At 41.2% G+C, this 20,789-nt stretch overlaps 1 protein-coding gene across 6 annotated transcripts in view; it reads left to right on the plus strand.

The window, feature by feature from the left end:
* LOC114560572 (suppressor of tumorigenicity 7 protein homolog) overlaps positions 1 to 20,789 on the plus strand; it is a 66,500-nt gene that overhangs the window by 19,603 nt on the left and 26,108 nt on the right. For 5 of the 6 annotated variants that reach the window (XM_028586033.1, XM_028586035.1, XM_028586037.1 and 2 more), the window contains exon 2: positions 251 to 286. The exons of the other annotated variant lie outside the window; for it this stretch is intronic. In XM_028586033.1, the coding sequence (XP_028441834.1) occupies positions 265 to 286 (22 nt within the window). In that variant the 5' untranslated portion in view covers positions 251 to 264. The remainder of the gene's footprint in view (positions 1 to 250; positions 287 to 20,789) is intronic. 6 annotated transcript variants of the gene reach the window in all.

Consider the following 20,789-nt stretch of genomic DNA (forward strand, 5'->3'; position numbering starts at 1 on the left):
GGACTAACCGAGCGTGTGGAGGAGGGCTTTTAAAGCCGCAGCGGATAGCGGCGTTGGGGCATCTGGCCGTCTGGGAGGCAGCGACGGCCGGCTGGCTGCATTGTGTTGCTTTGATGACCCCCGCTGTGTAGCTGCCTGCTCATCAACCTCCCCCCCCCCCCCATCCCCCCCTCTCTCTCGCTCTCTCACCCTCCCCTTTCTTTCTCCTCTCTTTCCTCCTCCTCCTCCTCCTCCTCTCTCTCCATCACAGCTCCCGGCCCAGCCATGTTCGGCACAGAGTCCTCATGTAAGTACCACCAACAGCCTCCCGCCTCCTCTGTGTTTGTCCATGTTTATGTATCTTTTTATGTCTATGTGTGTTTCATCAGAGGGAAAGGAGGACAAGGAAATGGCTAGGTTTCTTCTATTCCTGCATCCCTCCTCCTCTCTTCTTCCTGTTTAGCCTCCATGGTTGCTGGTGGCAGGTTGCATGGGGAGAAATCTAGGACCTACCATTTTAGCACGGAGGGTCGGCACTACAAGCTAGCTGGTCACGCTGAGCTTACCGCCTCACTTTTAGCCGTGCTGTGTGTCGGCGGGTGTATATGCAATCTCCTATGCAGTCTGTATGTATTTCAGTCCTCTTGAGTGTAATGGCGTGCTGGTTGAATGCTGTTGTTTAAGCGTATCTTTGTGCGTGTGCGTGTGCGTGTGCGTGTGCGTGTGCGTGTGCGTGTGCGTGTGCGTGTGTGTGTGTGTGTGTGTGTGAGTGAGCAAGCATGTCAGAAGATGGACGCTTTTCGCCTGAGTTGCATTGTTTCCAGAAGCATCAGCCTCCCCTGTCTTCTTTCTCCAGCTCGGTCAGATTGCTGTAAGGTGTAAGCGTAGCATTTTCCATCCAAGGATGCTACTGAAGCTAACATAGCATACTGCTGTTATGTATGTATGTGTGCACACATGTGGGTCTTTGGGCAATGTGCAGCTCCTATCCTCCCCCAGAAGAGTCAGTGTTGATCTGTAGGTGGGCCGACGTCTCCAGGCAAATCACTTTCTCCCCCTCTACCCCACCCTCCCAAGAAAAAACCTTAACTTTAATCAATGATGCCTCAGTCCTCCCGCTGCTCAATGCTTCAAGGAAGTCCAAGCTGATCTAATTAATTATTTCATGGCTGCAGAGTCAGAGCCAAAAGTAACTTGTCTTTTGACATCAGACCAGAGCTAGCATGCGTACCGGCTGCATCCCAGACTGTGGTGTGTTAGCATCCTGGCTGGTCCAGTGATGGAAAGCTGTCATGCGCCACTTCGCCTCTGGGCAGTAATCTTTGTTTATGAAATGTACAGCTAATTGGATGACACCGTGGAGTATTCATGTAAGGGCAGTCTGGTACACATCCCATCTTTCATTTCACCAAAACCTGGCTGAGGTTGTCTTGTCCTTGAGGTCTGAGGTTCTGAATTCTGGCCAAAATCTGAGGTCATTTGAGGGTCAAACATAATGCTTTCACTATGTCAGTTTGTCCTCAGGGTTTTTTTTAGCTTTCTTGGTCCGTTTGAAAGATTATCAAGTAGACATTATAATGCCAACTTTTGGAAAGATCCTTACTTTTGATATGAGGATTACTTTATGTTATAAGTTGTGTCTCTTAAGTAATCAAAGTAAAGAGTAAATTATACCAAATTAGACGGGAAGTGTGTGGGGCGAGCTCTCCCAAATTTCTGTTAATGCTTAAATTTGCTTAGATGTTTAAAACATCTGTTTTAGCCACACTTAATATTAGATATAGAAGAAGATGGAATACCATAATAAAAGATTGGAATGATAATAAAGTAGCTTTTAATTCATTCATTAATTCATGCAATTTTCTCCTAAAGATCTAAAATACTTTAAGTGGAAGAGTAGAGCCCATTCTCTTTATGTTTCACCTACGAGTTGTACAGTAATTTCTACCTATGTGTTCATGAAGAATTTTTTTCAAAGATGTGAAGTTTATAGACGTATAGTTGTTAATGGGCACATCAGCTGTAGCAAAGATGAAATCGGTTATTTGGCGGTTTGTATCGGCCACCCTGCTGCTGGTAAACTGCTCTCCCATGTTGGCATATGGCTGTAAGTTTCTCCATTTTGTCACATGTGTAGTTTGATACAGGTATAAGTGCTGGGCGATATGACCAAAAATTGATATATCTCGGTATTTTCTTTCTTTTGCTTGACTGTGTAGGTTTATAATGGCTTATTCTACTGTCAGGAGTACACACCATTTAAAAACATTTCAATGTCATCATGTTTACTAAAAGCTTTGATTACTAAATGGTTTGCTTGGCTCCACAACATTATACAATAACGTTATATGAAGGTGAATGCACGAAACAGTTACATAATCTAAACTATTTTTATTGTGCAAACTGCAAAGTAGTAATATAAACTCAAATAAATACACATACTGTACCTACCAACAACTTTAACATTGCTTTCTTTTCAAAACAAAATAGTTGTAACCAAGGCTGGGCGATATGGACCAAAAGTCATATCCCGATATATTTTGGCTGAATATCGATATACGATATATATCCCGATTTAATCCGCAAAGTGAGAGCAAATGTTCCGTCAAAGTCAAAGCCAAATATGACATGTCACAAGTAGTTTCATAGAAACCGGCTTTTTCAGTGAACAGTTGCAAAATCAAATGAATAAATAATAAAACAGGTTTCTTCACCTGGTTCATGATTAAATGCTCAGCTGTTAAACAAATAACAAAATCTAAACATAAATACTGTATAACAACAAGAGTACCATTTTTGAAATCAAAGCTCCATAAGGTGCACATTTAAATAAAAAAAAATCTTAAATAAAAAGCATATAAAAATAAAAGAGGCCAATCCAAAAGGAGTCAGCAGCTTGGTTGGAGCAAGGATCAAATTTGAAATATATCGATATATGCGATATGGTCTAATTCCATATCTCATTTCAAAATATATCGATATATTTTTTATATTGATATATCGCCCAGCCCTAGTTGTAACTTAAGATAGTTGTCTAAACACTACTTTGACCACAGGTAACGTTATGTTGTTGTAGAAAAGTGAGCGACCGAACGTAGCTCTGCTGTCAGCTTGCTTCGGTGTTGTTTGAATAACGTTAGTAGTTTGGTGGAAGAATTACGGCGAGGCAAGACATCTTACTGTAAATCCAGTGTTTTAATCATTGCTCTGAACCCATCTTTCTCGGCGTTCTATAGCGGGACCGGAGGTGGATTGTTATTGCGTTCATAATGTTGCTCCGCTGCATGCTTGAGGCGAAGGGTCTTAACGTTAGCATGACCAGTAACGTTAGCGCAACCGGCAACAACAGTGGCTAAATTATGTCAGATTTTTTTAAAACAAAAAACTTGGGAACAGCAGACGGCTCCTCTCTTGGGCACACGTTGTTCAGCTGTATCTCTGGTCTTTATCCTCTAAAGAAACGTTCCACTTCCGGGATTGCTCCGTTGCCGCCGGAAATTCCGCCTGATCTCCCTCTTTTCAGCCCGATGTCCGTTACCTTAGGCTTTCTTTGAATTTTAAACTCCGGTGGATTTATGAGGACTATGGTTAACTGCTCCTCAGATCTCTGAAGGGTAAATCCAGACATCTCTGTCCAATCTGAGTTTTCTGTTGCACGACTAAAACAACTTCTGAACGTACAAATATTCCACCAAAACAAGTTCCTTACCGAGGCTGTTTTGCAGAGGCACCGTGGCTCTGCCCGGGGCTTAGCGCTGGCCAAGACGATTGTGATTGGTTTAAAAAAATGCCAATAAACCAGAGCACATTTTTCTCCCATCCAGGAATGCTGTGTGGACTAGCCAGACCCTCCTTCGCAGCGCTGTGGAGGAAGGTCTGGCAAAGCTAGTTATACTACCTGGCTAGCTAGCAGCGATAATGTTACCCAGCATGCCGTTTGGCGGTGTAAATTTGTACAGTAAATGTACAATTATTAGTGTTACAAATTGTTGTGTGCTATTGTGTTTTATCCTGTTAAAGAGAGTTGGTTGAACGTTATTAATTGTTGTGTTATAAAGTTACTACCATGCGGGAACGGTACCGTACGCAGTTAACAGGGGTCCCTTGCTGTTTACTTCTGCAGTAGCGCTCTCTGCAGCAACATGCTGGTATTACGGTATATGAAAAATTCATATCTTATGGGAAATTAATACTGGTATACGGTTTAAACTGGTATACCACCCAGCACTAACAGGTATGCTAGAAAATCATAGCTGTAGTTTCCTGTCCATGGTAAATGGTCACAAGCTATTAACAACTTTTTACAACTTACAGCTTGTTGTCATGATTACTCCGCTCCATAGTTAACTTACTTGCTGGTTGTGGTGCTTTCTGTGTGACCACAACAATATACTCAACCACACGATTAAAGTAGAGTAAATACAGTACACATCACAGGTACAGTACACTACTATGTGAAACAGAGTCAATCCCGCAGTAGCTTGTTTCAAATGGATCTCACCATAGTGTGTTTATTTTTTAGTTTCTTCTTTCCACTCCGCTTTGTGCAAATTAATTTATAGCTTTTTTGAGATTTCTCTTGCAAAAGACACAGACTCGGGCAAAAGCATAATGCCCGTTCAGCTGAGTAGGTTTAGGTTGTAATCTCACCGTCATTTGTTGAAACACTCAGAGGTAAGTGGAGCTGCTTTTATAGACTATTTCATTGGAATTGCTTTGCTAGGAAACAGCTTGGGTCCCAGTTTATTTCCAAGAAGCACACACTGCATCAGCAAACACTGCAACAGGAAATGAACTTGGACACATTTCGGATTTTTGTTTAGTTTGAGACGGTGAAATTGTCCCTCAAATTGGAACCCATCTTAAAGGTGATCTATTATAGCATTTTCAGGTTCATCCAAATGTGTTTGTATTAGCTTTGTTGTTTTAAAAAAGCACACTTTTTCTCATGCTGCCTATGGCTGCTGCACCTGAATTCACACTCTGTGTGAGACGCTCTGTTGGAGCGCCTGTCTCTTTGAGCCCCCCTCTCGAAAAAGCCCAGTCTGCTCTGATTGGCCAGCAGTCCACATCTAGCTCCTGTTGTTGTTGTCGGTGTCTGGCTTCAATGGAGTATACAGCAGGATTTTGTACCGTTAAAAACACCAATAAAGGTTTATAAATATGACACAACCGGACATGTAATTCAATATTAATTCAATAGCAGTGTGACCCGAAATTGGGAGAAATTAACAACATTGGCAGCCAAGATTACAGATTTCCCTGGCGTTAGCACACATCTACTATATTTAGCAGTGGGCAGTAATAGAATATAGCAGCACTTTCTACCGCCAAAAATCACAGATAAAGGCTTCTGAACAAATTACTACCCAACCAGACATGTTGCAACACAGTCCCTCCAGAAAAACGTGATTATGCGATCGCATAATTCAATGCATAATCAGCCAAAGTCTGCATATTTATGCGGGGGACGCATTTTTTCAAATACGCCGCGATTTCCGTGCAAAATATGAGGGGCTTGCATGGTTTCATAATCCCCGTATTTTCGTTGCAAAAAAGTCACACATATCTTAGCAGAAAGTTGAAAAATGTTGCGTTTACTTCACCCAAGAGCAGCCATTTTCCCCTGTTGCCATGGGAACGTTATGAAGTGACGTAATTACGCGATGTGAACATCATCGAAAAGCAACGTGTTGGGGGAAATCACTTTTTTTCTTCTCTTTTTCATCAAACCGCAATTTTTGCAAGTTCCCGCAATTTCATTGCATTAAATTGCATAAATATCATATAGCATATTCCATCAAATTTTTTAAGAAGATGTGCCGCATAATTTTTGCCCGCAACAATCACAAAAAAACTCTTTTGGCGAAATTGGGGAGAAATGAACATCATTGGCACCCAAGATTACGTATTTCACTGGCGTTAGCATGCAGCTACATGCAACAATATTAACACCGCAGGAGCTTAAAAAAACCCAAATCACTCCAGTCATGCCTGGCTGGAGCAGATGACCAATCATGGAAGGCCGGCTCGGTGCTGCGTGACACCGAGCCGAGAGTAGAAAAACTGTTTCTTCAGCATTCAGAACAGTCTGAAATCGAATGTTTTAGCTCACGGGGATTTTTCTGAAATACGTTTACCTCATTATTTGAAGCTCTGGCCACGTTGACCATAAAAATCCAACATTAAAACATTATAGATGTGACAGAAAATATGGAAAACCATAATAGTTCACCTTTTAAAGATTATTCTTGAAATGTATAACATTTTTCGTATGAGCTGCTTATCTCCTGCAATCTTCTAACTTACCTTATCTGTTTTGTTTTCGTGTGCTCTTCCCTTGCGATGGTCCAAGTCAAAGGTACTCTATTACTAAAGATGGAGCATTACACGCTGTCCCAATGCTATGAAACGGTACACACTTCTGTGTAGTGAATCTTGTGTGGATAGTTAAGTTATATTTGTTTAATTTATTAATATGTGCCTTTGCTAACGTTAGATATTCATACAGCTAAAAGTCATATTTAGCATTACGAACGTTAGTTTTGTAAGGGCGTTCACGAACGTTAGCTGACGTTAGCCATATGTGGCTTGTGAAGAATGGGTCCAATATTTATTTTGGTGACTTTGGGGCGTAAGGATCGCTCATAATCTTTGTTCACGTTTACTTCTCCCATTGGAATCAGTACACTTAGGACCTGCCACTAGTCTCCTTAAGTGGCGTGGCAGTGGCGAAGCCCACGTGACGCGTACCTCAGCGGTGTCAGATTTATGTATTTAATAAGCCAACTCTGGTCTCAGGTATATCCAGATGGAGAGTAACAAAAATCTGGCAAGCGCTCACATCCTTGGTGGGAGTTCCCAACTACTGCTCAGCCTCACTCTAGCAGAGCTTTCGATAGCCTAATAGAATCATCTAAACAGCTAAAATGTAAAGGTCTTTATATATTTGCTTGTGTCATAGTGTCCTGAAATAAGCCATCACTACATTAATTTTAGACATTAACATTAATTACTGTGAATGGTCGAGGAAATAATGTCTGCCTCTATCAACCTCTGTGCTGCGTTTGACATTGCGATTCAGTGTTCAGGTTTGGTGGGAAATGAGCCGAATTGCTTTCTGGCACCAAACAGCGAGGACTCTGTTCTCCCCTTTCTCGTTCTGGCAGATGGTGGAGGAAGCGAAAAGCCAGAAAAAATCACTTCCAACGTGTTTATCCACTTCAGTACAGCGGAAGATAAAACAAATGCAAATCCTATTGGTTTACTCTTGTTATATCAAGTTATAATAATGTATTCTACAGTACACGTAGGACAGTTTAATCTACACTTCAGCTACATATAGCCTTATATATCTACTTATTATCCTCAATCAACCGACCCCTCCTTGTGTTGTTTTTTTAACGATTTTAACAGAATTGAACCTTACTTAAAAACAATGCGTGGCAATTGATGCAGAAGTCCAATAACGCACCATACTGACTCCAATGTGAGCAGAAACATCATCCACAGAACAAACTACTGACTAAATGCAATTACCTTGTCACACACACATTTCTAGACATTTGACCTCATCAGCTGTCCCCTCTCTGCCCCCATCTCATATTTCAACAAACCAATCTAACACGTGTGGGTAAATGACGACTGCATTCTATCTTGTCGACTCTCCTTTGGCCTGTGTGTTAAGCAGTTTCTCAAATGGGGGTACGTGTACCCCTAGGGGTACTTTGGAGGACTGCAGGGGGTACGTGAGATATTTAACAAAATGTTTAATACAGTGGGGGAAATAAGTATTTGACCCCTTGCTGATTTTGCAGGTTTGCCCACTTACAAAGAATGCAAAAATCTACAATTTTAATCATATGTACATTCTAACAGTGAAAGACAGAATCCCAAAGAAAATTCCAGAAAATCACATCATATGAATTTATTAAAATTGATAACCATCTGATGAGGAAAAACAAGTATTTGACCCCCTGGACAAACACCATGATAATATTTTGTAGAAAAGCCATTATTGGCCAGCACAGATGTCAAACGGTTTTTATAGTTGGTGACAAGGTTTGTGCACATTTCGGCAGGGATGTTGGCCCACCTCCCTGCAGACAGCCTCCAAATCATTCAGGTTCCGAGGTTGTCGCCTGGCAACTCAATTTTAAGCTCCCTCCAAAGATTTTCAATCGGATTCAGGTCTGGAGACTGGCTAGGCCACTCCAGAACCTTGATGTGCTTCTTCTTCAGCCACTCTTTTGTTGCTTTGGCGGTGTGCTTAGGGTCGTTGTCGTGCTGAAACACCCATCCTCGACCCATCTTCAGCTCTCTCACTGAGGGAAGGAGATGTCGGTCCAGAATTCCACGATACATGGCCCCGTCCATCCTCCCCTCAATACGATGGAGTTGTCCCGTCCCCTTGGCTGAAAAGCACCCCCAAAGCATGATGTTGCCACCCCCATGCTTGACGGTGGGGATGGTGTTCTTTGGGTTGTACTCGGTGTTCTTTGCCCTCCAAACACGACGAGTTGAGTTGAGGCCAAAAAGTTCTATTTTGGTCTCATCTGACCACATCACCTTCTTCCAGGCCTCTTCTGAGTCGTCCAGGTGGTGAATGGCGAACTTCATGCGGGCCTGTACATGTTTCTTCTTGAGCAGGGGGACCTTGCGTGCGCTGCAGGATTTCAATCCATGACGGCGTAGTGTGTTACCAACCGTTTCTTTTTGTAACTGTGGTCCCAGCTGCCTTCAGTTGATTCATCAGTTCCCCCCTTGTGGTTTTGGGATGATTCCTCACCGTTCGGATGATCAGGGACACCCCACGAGGCAAGATCTTGTGTGGAGGCCCAGACCGAGGGAGGTTGGCGGTGGTGTGGTGCTTCTTCCATTTCCTGATAACTGCACCGACAGTTGATCTTTTCTCTCCAAGTTGCTTTCTGATTCTCTTGTAGCCCATCCCAGCCTTGTGCAGATCAACAATCTTGTCCCTGATGTCCGTAGAAAGCTCTTTGGTCTTGCCCATGGTAGTGATGTTGGATGCTGGTTGTTTGGGTGTTCACAGGTGTCTTTTATACAGGTAACGAGGTGAGGCAGGTATATTTGATGTAGATAATTGGTTCGGATTGGGGCTGTGTCTTAAAGAAAGACTAACTGGCTTGTAGGAGCCAGAATACTTGCTGTTTGTCCAGGGGGTCAAATACTTGTTTTTCCTCATCAGATGGTTATCAATTTTAATAAATTCATATGATGTGATTTTCTGGAATTTTCTTTGGGATTCTGTCTTTCACTGTTAGAATGTACATATGATTAAAATTGTAGATTTTTGCATTCTTTGTAAGTGGGCAAACCTGCAAAATCAGCAAGGGGTCAAATACTTATTTCCCCCACTGTAGTTGTTCCTCTTTATGTAGAATTTTTTTTTTTTCTACCATAAATGTCACATTTGTGTCCCCTTCTTTGGACTTAATCTTGCCTTTCTTCCTATACTTACTATACTTTTTTCTTCTTATGTCACTGTTTTTGAAGTTTTTGATATTATTTTGACCTATTCTTGCCTTACTTCCTTCCTTCTACCATCTTTTTCCAAGTTTTTGTCTTCTTTTCTTTTTTTCTTTTTTTTTTACAGTTTTTGTCTCTTTTTCTCATTAGCATTTAAATGTTTTTTTCAGTTACAAGGCTGTTTAGTAAATCTATAGCTGACTGGCGCTGTACTGTTCCTGTTTATATACACTTTTTTTTCTACTGAAAATGATTAGCCCTGGTCAGGGGGTACTTGCCTTAAAGAAACAATTCAAAAGGGGTACATTATTGATAAAAGTTTGAGAACCACTGTGTTAGAGGATGTTATGAGGAAGGAATTTATGATTCAGTAGATGCACAATAAGTCTACACTTTACCAAAATGGAGGTCAGTACTTTAGTTTACTAGTTACTAGTTTTCTGGGTTGTATGAGATTTTGATTCCTGCCGGAAGTGGTATTGATTTTTTCTTTTAAAGTAATTTCAAGTTTATCATTAGTACACACTTCACAGTGACAGAAAGTGAGAGAGAGCGGAAGTGAAAACCTCAGGTTGGATTCAAACCAGTGACTTGTAGTTAAATGAAATGTGCCTGAGCCCATTAGTTCTGCAGCCTTGGGGCTATTGATTATCTGATGTCAAATAGTCTTAGAGGAACAGAGAACTTATTATCATTGACGGGAGCTGAAGGGGCCACCAGTGACCTACGGTACCATTCCTTGTTCGTATTACTATAAGTTTAATACGTTCCTAGGTGCTTAGCTGGGTGGTGAGGGGGAGTGCGTTGGGGTTTGTGAACTATCCTATGCTGGCCCGGTGCTGTTGGAACAAAAATATAGCTTGTAGTTTGTTCCTGTGTTGATTTTGTTACCACAAATTGTAGTATATGCACTCTTTGGATATTTATTTTGCAGGGAGCATGCATTGTAGCAGGGCTGAACAAATTCAAATATTCAGATCCAGCCCTAATTGTAAGCAGTACACGTCAGCAAGCACTACACATGAATGAATGAATGAAAGAAGACCTCCAGTGCATTTATTAAAGGTCCCATGACATGTTGCTCTGCGGATGCTTTTATATAGGCCTCAGTGGCCCCCTAATACTGTATCTGAAGTCTCTTTCCCCAAAATTCAGCCTTGGTACAGAATTACAGCCACTAGTGCCAGTCCCACAATGAGCTTTCCTGAGGATGTGCCATTTCTGTGTCTGTAGCTATTGAGGAGGAGAGAGGAGGGTGGGGGTGTGGCCTTGACCAACTGCCACTTTGCCTGTTTTAAAGCCATGATGTCTCTCTCTCTCTCTCATGGGTGGGCCAAATTCTCTGGGTGGGCAAAGCAGAGAAAGGAGAGGTAACCTTACTCCTTATGACCTCATAAGGAGAAGATTCCAGATCGGCCCATCTGAGCTTTCATTTTCTCAAAGGCAGAGCGGGATACCTAGGGATCGGTTTACACCTATCACCATTTCTAGCCACTGGGGGACCATAGGCAGGCTGGGGGAACTCAAAGTGAAATGGGACCTTTTAATGTAATAGTTTGTGGCTTTATTTGGTAGGAGTGATTAAGACAGGAAAGTGGGAGGGAGAGGGGGATGACATGAAGCAAAGGGCCACGGGTCAGAATTGAACCCATGGTCGCTGTGGTAAGGACTGAGCCTTGGTACGTGGGGCGCACGCTCTACCAGGTGAGCTACCAGGGTGCCCCTGCATGGCCAGTTTTAGAGTGTCTGTGTCTTTTGCAGCAGCAGTTCAGCATGGTGGATACTTGCAAAGACAATGGTTTGAACCTTAGCCCTTTGATTTCCTTGGTCGCCTTCCTACACCCTCGCCTGTTTCTGACTGTCTAACTCCTGTCTCTTGGGGAAATTGTGAGTGAGGTTTAAGAAAATATGAGTTAATGTGATGAATTTATAGAATCAGTCTGAACCACATTCATTTGCTCACATATTGTCTGATCCACTGCAAGTATTTATGGGCATTTTTATACCTTTTTATTAGGGCGCCAACAGTAGAAGGATTACAGGAAATTAAAGAGCAAAGACTATCAAAAGCCAGGGAAATACAAATTTGCAGTAAGGTGAGCTAATATTAAGCTGTATTAAAGTTGAATATAATGCAGGGATAACGATGGGGGTCCACAATAAATGTCAGCTTTTAGGTTCACCTTAAGCTCTGCTTTAAAATCTACTGCAAATCTCTGCTCTAGCCCTATTATATACACATAATCAATCAGAACTGTATATTCTTTTTTTCATATTAATTCTATATTAATCCATAATCATTGACATGCACGTTATTAATGTTGATCTCTGCTGGTTTACATGACTTTATGTATTCCTGACATCAGAAGGATTATATCAGTTACATCATTGTGAATGTGGAATCATCTGGTGTGAGCATATTCACAGTTTGGACCCTAAATAATCTGTAATATGCACTGTTACCTGTGTGATGAAGTGGAATTTCAAACTCGATGAGGACTTTGAAAGTCTTCTTGGGTGTCCCTGTTCCCCCAGCCTAAAATATAGTGACGCTTGTCCACATACTCTGGTGGAAACCTAAACACTACACTAACCAGGCTGTTTCTGTTTAAGATTACTGATAGATTGTGGACGGATGAGTGCAGGGAAATGCAATTGTCAAATGGAGGTATGTTTGATTGTGGGAGGTTTGCTGTAGGCCATACCTTATATCGCTCATATGTCTCCAACTTTGTACAATTGCTATTTCATCAGTGGCCATTATGTTTTTTTTTTAAGCTGGGGTATTATTCTGCCTGTTGCCTAACAAGATCACATCTTTCAATGGAGGGATAAAGCACTAATGGGCTTTGAACTGTCTTGCTGAGTGTGTGTTTGTTTGTTGCCCTGTCTGTGCCCATGAGCAGAATAAGGTGCTTACTGAAAACGGCCATTTGATGAAAGCCAAACAGCACTCTGATGGCAATCAGTTGTCTCTGTTGCTATGGTAACCCCTGTAAGAACAGCAAAACGGCAGAGTGATCAGGTTTCTGTGGTAACTGCTGACTTTTGCTATTTTTGTCTCTTGAGCTCATAGTGGCTGTAACTTGACCGAGCCAAAAAAGGAGTCTTATTTTAGATAAAATATTGTCAGTAAGGACTTTTATCTTATATCCCATGAAAGAGACACTGACGTATTCTCACGGATCATGACCTCCGGCCTTAAAACTCTGGAAACATCAGTCACCACCACTGCTGGGATTAGTTTCATTCTGATTGATGGCACCCATACTAAAGAAAGTTTTCGCCAACGTATTGTAAGGGGGTTGAAATTAATCAAATAATCGATGCATCGAATCGTGGACATGGATAATACTGCATCGATAATCGTCCGGGCCATAATCAATTATTTCTGTTTACAATTTAATGTAGGCCTAACAACATTTCTGTTTACACGTTCTGTTATGTTTTGCACATTCAGGAAGTGCCCTTTGCTCAGTGCTGTAGTTTTATGTATCCAATTTATTTACCATTAGAGCACTGCAGAATGTTTTGTTTTTGAAGCTTGAAAATCTATGAATAAATATCCTATATGGCTTTAATAGAAAAATGTATTTGATGCATCGACATGATAATTGTAATCAAATCGGGAGATCAGTGAAGATTCACACCGCTAACGTATTTCTTATGCACAATTTTGTATTTAATGCCAAAATAAAAAATTGTTAAAACATTGTTTCATTTTGAATTATCCGAGGCATACATTTCCATTTGCATCAATATAATGTAATACTTGTACTAATATGATTTATCCACAAATATAAAAAATTACTACATGGATAACTAAATTAACGGACACAAAATATTCAAATATTAAATGCTCAAATCCAGCCTGTTATAAATATGTGCTATGCTACTCAGGCTTGTGCATTGTCAATGCCACTATAAGCATGTGGTTGTTGTTACACGTTCTGTCCACTAGAGGGACTTCCAACATCAGCCTGGCCTTGAAGCGGACTGGCACGCCGCTCTCTGTTAACATTATATTCCACCACGTACACAACTGTTGTAACGGCTAATGTTGCTCGGTTAGCACAATGACATCAGGTTAGAAAGCACAGCCGAAACGAAGTAAGATTGATTGTCACATTACTGAGAATACAGCTGTTAGAAGGTAATATATGAAGTTGAAGCTAACTCTGACAGCTGTAGGGCAACAAACATTAAAGTGCTCATATGTGGCCGGGTCTGCTCAGTTGGTAGAGCAGGCGCACATATACTGAGAAGTTTATGCCTCGACGCAGAGGTCCAGGGTTTGAATCTGACCTGTGACGATTTCCTGCATGTCTTCCCCCTCTCTCTCCCCTTTCTCACTTAGCTGTCCTATCAAATAAAGTCAGAAAAGCCCAAAACACCTATGCGACGCATGTGCGACTCCCAACAAAGATGGAACAGAAGTGCAATGCCTCACTCTGTAGCTAAAACAGAGAGCTCAACACACAGGGTGAAAAGAGGAGCTGCAGCAATGTGCAGTACAACAAAATATGGTGTTTTTTGAAAATTAAACTATGTAAACCTGTTCTGGTAATAATGAGCATAATATGAGCACTTTAGCTGTCTCCATGAAGCTCCCAGCTAAGCTCTTATAACTCGCGACGCAGTTAGGAAACCAGAACGAGCTAACTATTGATAACCTAAGCATTTTGGATTGTTGGATGTCGATTTTAAAGTCATGTTGAAACTATTTCCCATCCTTCTGCCGATTTCCAGCTGCAGCCTGTCACTCGCCCCTGTACTAACTTTACCCGGTACGTAATAGCTCACAGTGCCTTGTGTTTCTCACTCCCGTAACTTATTGTTCATCAGACATGAAAAGAGGGAGATTAGCTAACGTTAGCCAACCTATTGATTTTTTTACTATTCAAATTATATTTGACTTTTGGAATTTGTTCCAACAGCCCAGTGCAGTAGGATTAAGTAAACCACAGGGTGTTTAGACAAGATCTCAACTATTCAACAGAAAAGTCTGGAAACATTTTACATCATCTAAAGTCATTTTACTGGCATTCAAAATCTCCATATATGGATCTAAGGCTGGTTGTGAAACTACTCAGCAAACAGGACCAGCTCCCAGGCCATTTGCCGCTGCCATCCATAACTTCAGCGGTCCACAGCCCGTGCCAACAGTAACAGAGCTCAGACGCTTGAGTTTTAATGATAACCAGGGAGGTGAGGTCATTCTGTTGCGGTCCAAGCAGCCCCCCACTTGCAATATATATTGCTATCTTTGAGCATACTTAAATAAATAAATTATTTTTTGGGACAGACCTTGCTCAGGCTGTCTGCTCTTGCTCATGAGTTTTAAAATTAAATCAGAGGCTTGGATCCTTTTAAAACCATTTGTTTTCGGTAATTGTTTGGTAGGTCATTCTGTTAATAATTTAAAACATAGAAAATGTTGAAATTGTGAATATTGCGACATGTTTTTTTTTGGCACCATCAGAACATTGGTATTGGCATTTATAAACACAAGAGTGCTTGCAATATATTCATGCCTGGTAGCTATCTTTGTCTGGATGATAATATTCCCTACTTAAATAAATAAATTTATTTTTTACATAAACCAACAGAGTCCAGTGGAGTGTTGTCGATTAGTCAGAGAAGTTGGACCCTCCCTTGGACAACCAATTTTAGCCATAATTTTTGACATGAGTGAGAGGGAGTTTTACTGTTCTTTTCAATCTGTCATCATGTTGGTGCTCTCTGGAGTTGCTACAAAAGGACAACTTGTGATTTGGAAGCCTTTTCCTCCCCGATGAAACAAAGAAAACGTCTAATTTCTCAGTTGCGTGATTGTATTCAAATTATAGGTCTGAGACCGGCCATAATTTGTTTTACTGTTCTTTTCAATCTGTCATCATGTTGGTGCTCTCTAAGCGCTGCCGTTCAGCCGTTGTTGTAGAAGCTGAACGACCGCCTGTTTGATTTCCAGTGCAGTTCTAAGTGGAAACGCCTGGATTTAACACTCTTCGCTGGCACATGTTGGCATAATCTCACATTTGACAGCCTAGTAATGACCAGCCTCGCTATTAGGGCTGCTAGATTTGAGGAAAATATGTGATAACGGTGTTAATATCATGATAACGATATTACTTGCGATAAAAAACGAAACCTGTTAAAGTGTTCTCTAGTTCTGCATTTTAGCTGCTTTCACTATTCTGCTAAAATACAATAAATCGCTTGTTGAATTTAAAACAAATGAAAGGAAATAATTTTCAACATTCTTTTATTGAACAAATTGAACACTCAATTGAATGTAACCGGCACCACTAAAAAAAGAATGACAATTACATTTTAAAATGCAGTTTTCTGCTGATATTTTCTTGTCTTTTGAAATATGTCGCAGCCTTTCGCAATATGTTTATTGCGCTAGTTTATATCGCGATGACGATAAAAAAATAAAACATATTGTGCAGCCCTACTTACTATTTAGTTTTCTTGAGCTTCTTTGTGCATCTTCAAGGAAGCACAGTGATAATTGAATCAGTTCAGTGGCAACCCATAAAGGAAATCACTGCATTTATCATCATCATGTTCAAACGCCAACATAGAACTGTAGCTAACCTTGTCAGCCATTTAATTTCCCCAGGCTCTCTTCCATCCTTCTTCTCTAGTAACTCAGCGAGCTAAAGAAAGAAAGAAAGAAAGAAAGAAAGAAAGAAAGAGAAAGGAAAGAAGGAAGGAAAAGGCCTTGTGACCAGAAGGTCACTGGATCTAATCATTGGATCGAGAGGGAAACCCTGTGTCCGGTGAAAGAAAATTATAATATTTCACCCTCCCCTAACAACTGCTGCTGAGGGGCTCTAGAGCACGGCACTTAACCCCCATTTATTCCATTAAAGCTCATCAGTGGCCATCTGGAAGTCTGGAGTGATAACGGGCTGATGCTAGGAGAAAATACAAGTGTCCAAAAATCTGTTGCTTAACAAAACAGAATGGAATTGAAGGCTTTCTAGATGAATACCAACTATTTCCATTACAATAATCTCAGGACTGAAGGACTGAGCCTCGACTATCTGCAAATCTGCACTGAGGACGCTCCTTCATCCATTCTGCTGTAGGGTCATTTAGAGGTTGTCATGGTTACCTCTCCCCTTCATTAAAATCCATGTTATTGATTGGCTTGATTCAACTCCTATCTACAGACCCGCCTCCCCCCCTCCTGTATTTACTCTGCTGAGTTACTAAAGGGAAAACCGGACAAAGCTGGTTTACAATTGCGTAGGCTTGCTGTCACTCACAGAGAGCAGCCAATCAAAAAACAAACACACACACACACACACACACACACACACACACTTATAAATGTTCCCAATGAAAGACTGCTAGCTGCTGCTTAGAATGCTGAATGTACGTGGACAGCCAGAGATATTTTTTACTTAAAAGGAGAACAGGCCTACGGTATGTGTGTGAGGCTCTAGCGGATGTTTCAGTGGTATGGAGGGTAAGTAATGGGATGTTGCTTCATTTGGTTTGTTGATGACACACGTTGTGTAGTCAGGAACTGTATGGTAGCTGTGTTTCTGATATTTTCTTTTGCAAATGGCCTTTGTATTGAGTACAGCAGGTGGCCCTGTACATCTTGTATTGATATTCATGAAGTGGACGGTTTGCTCAGCGCGTGGCCGAAGGCCTGCTGTGTGTGTGTGTGTGTGTGTGTGTGTGTGTGTGTGTGTGTGTGTGTGTGTGTGTGTGTGTGTGTGTGTGTGTGTGTGTGTGTGTGTGTGTGTGTGTGTGTGTGTGTGTGTGTGTGTGTGTGTGTGTGTGTGTGTGTGTGTGTGTGTGTGTGTGTGTGTGTGTGTGTGTGTGTGTGTGTGTGTGTGTGTGTGGGGAATACACTAGCTGAAGCAGATATCTGTGTTTACATAGTGGCTTGTTGAGCCGAGCTAGATTAAGCCTGGGGTAGGGAAAGGGAACGTCATTCAATCTTTGTATTTATTTTCCGTTGTCCCATTTTGTTTTCTTTATTTACTTTTATTCTCTGTGGTTTTGGAAAATAATTACATATCAAAGGTTATTTGACAGATTGTGTCAGCCTTTGCAGCCTCCCGCACATCATTTATGTTGTTGTTTGAAAGAAATCCAGCCAGGGAACTGCATCAGCCAGCAAGCAAAGAAAACCAATACATATTTTTCAGTTGCTTTATTGACATAAAAGAACAAATTATAATAATGCCAAAGAATCTCAGTGCTCCATATGGCAATTTGTTTGTTGCATTTAGAATGCACAACAGGCATTTAAAAAAAATCAGAACAAAACAGTGCAAATAAATGAAGAGAACACATCTTAGAGAACAGTTCTGCTATTTTCTAGGTGCAAAATTAAATCTGCACAAATCAATAGTATAAACAAAAAGACTTGCCTCTGAATTTGTAGCTAGCAAAGACAAAGTTACTGTACTTTCTGGCAGCATCACAGGTCACATTGAGGACAAGATAAACATTTTGGAATTTTTTTACAAATTCAGGATAATATTGTGAGTCAAATGCAAAGTAATATTAAAAATCAGTGACAACTTAACACAAGCTATTTTCTTCTTCCAGTCCGTTTATATGTCTGTCTTTGTAAGTGTTTGACTGCCAAGTTTTCATTTAGATAATATTCTCTTGGATCTTGAATGCTCAGATACTTGGCAAAAGAGTCCAAAATCAAATCACAGTTTTGAAGTAAGATATAATGCTGTCAGTCTCTTCCATGTGTGCATCTTGTAATTTAGGCAAGCCTAAAAAAAACAATCTCTCTTTGAAGTCTTGTTTCTGCACATTAGGGGAAAAGCACCAGTTGGGCTCTACATCCATTGTTTGGAAGTATTTCTACGGACACCAAAAATAGATTTCCAGAATGTTTTAATGAGAGATTTCAGTTTGACTCTGATATCTCTCTTTTTATTTCTCTCTGTATTTCTTTCTGATATTCAAAATAAGTTTGAGGAGCCTAAAATTGAGCAGCGCTGGTATTACAGCTAAGGGCGGCTGGGGCTCAGAAGGTAGAGCGTGTCTTCTTTTAATCACAAGGTTGGCGGTTCGGTCTGCATGTCGATTCAAAGTGTCCTTGAGCATCACGCTGAACCCCAAGTTCCTCCTGATGGCAGGCCAAGCGCCTTGCGTGGCGGCTCCGCCACCATTGGTGTGTGAATGTGTGAGTGAATGGGTGAATGATAGGGAAATTGTAGTCTCACTTTACCAGACCCATCTCCACAGTGCCGCGGAGGAAGGTCTTGCAACAAGAGCATACGCTCCTGCATAGGAGAAGAAGAAAAACAATTTATTAGTTTATGTGTCCGGGACCATGCACAGTTCAAGCCCTGTACCAGAGTTAGCTATACAGCTAATTTACATCTGTGGTCCCTGGGCATGGGAGATAAAGGGACAACATAGACAATACAGACAATACTATCAGATAGAAACTTAACAACATATAACAAGCATTACATAACGTATAAACCAGTATACAAAAATATATAATTTCCATAGTTATAAAAAGATCAATGATCACATAGTCGATTCGCCTTCAGTCAAGTCTTTAAGGCCATTTTAAAACTGCTGAGACTTGCACAATCTCTAATGTGAAGTGGAATTAAGTTCCACTTTTCTACTGCTGTAAATGAAAAAGCTGATTGACCAAATGCAGTCTTCCTAAATCGAGTGTAACCGTCACCTCTTCTTTAAAGCAATCCCAATCGTCTTGGGCGGCGCTAAGCTCCGGACGCAGTGAGCGTGGCCCTGCAAAATAGTCTCAGGAGCTTATTTTGGTGGAACATTTGCACCCCGCAAAAGACAAATCCACATACAATATCAAATGAAGTTAACTGTTCACATAATACAGTAACAGGAGCTATACTGCACCCAAAATGTCCCAGTTAGAGAGTGAATGCCGTAAACATTCTTTGTAAATCTTTACAATCATTCCCCGAACGAACAAAGCAGGCCTTCCTTGTCGCACGATCCAAATTTTCTTCAAAACTAGCCAGCGTGAAGTGCAGTGCTATGTAAGTGCAGTCCATTTCCCATTTACAATGGTGGCTTTTGTTGTTGTTGGTGGTGGTGGTGAACCAAAAAGCCTCACAAGAATTCCATCCAGGTTTGTGAGTAGCACTGGACAGGGATCGATGTGTCAATGTTGTTCATACAGCTGGCCGTTAAAGCCTGCCTGGTTTACATTGTTTACACATAAACTTTTACTGTAGATGCATGCATCATACTAACCCTCACACAAACACAACCCCACACACATGTACAGTACCCCCAACAACGCAGAATCTAAATCTAGCTACTGCTGCTGTGACAGATGCTGGCTACACGCCGCCTTGCTCAAAGGTCAGCGGAGGTAGTTAGACCCCGACAGACTCTGCTAGCAGCCCCATCAGTCAGGACCAGCCATGCTGCCTAATCGGCCCTGCCAACAAACATTTCAGGGATAAGCAGCTGAAAGTTGGAGTGACTTACAACTCTGGTTCGGATTCAGGTGGCCTGCAGGAGCTGTTACTCACGCATTGCTTCTTTTAATCCAACGCTCATTTGTCCATCTTAACGTCTGATAAACTGTTAAGAAGCCATATGCAATCTCAAAACACAAAAACAGTAACTGTCAAGTACTCAAATCTCACAAGTAAGCAAATACGTAGTTTGCAGCGTTACTCAGTTTTACAACACAGCAGCACCCTTTGGTGACACTTGCTAATGACAAACGTGAGCTCCATATGTGAGCTATAAAACTCTGCAACCACTGCATCGCTGTTTTCAAAGCAGGAAGTCAAAAGGAATTCAGTAACTTTGAACGTTTGAACAGATGTAGTACAGCTGTTGATGAGCATGGTAAGATGAGCTAGCTTTGGCTTCATGTTTTTTCAGTCATCGTCTTTCACTGTTTTGTCTCTAACGATCACTATTTAACGTTTAAGAGTGTTTGAGGGTGTTCACATCCAAAACGGATGGCCCACAAAAACAAGTGAAACTTCAGTACAGGCCTGCTGGTGTCTGTGGGTTGGAGACTTCATGCAGCCAGTGGCCGCATAGAATTTGCAAATATATTTTAAAAAAAGTTTGTGTTGTCCAATATATACGTAGTTGCCCATAAAATTAGGCATCTTCGTATAAAAATGGTCAGAGTTCCATCTGATGTGGATGTCCTAATTCTAATGGCGTATTTCCATTACATGGTACCTGCCCGCCTCGCCTCGACTCTACTCACCTTTTTTGCTTTTCCATTATGAAAAAAAAAAAGTCTCTGGTACCTGCTAACAAGAACTTTTTTTAGTATCACCTCCGTTGAGGTTCCCAGC

Source organism: Perca flavescens, chromosome 8, assembly GCF_004354835.1.
Source record: "Perca flavescens isolate YP-PL-M2 chromosome 8, PFLA_1.0, whole genome shotgun sequence".
Lineage (NCBI taxonomy): Eukaryota > Metazoa > Chordata > Actinopteri > Perciformes > Percidae > Perca > Perca flavescens.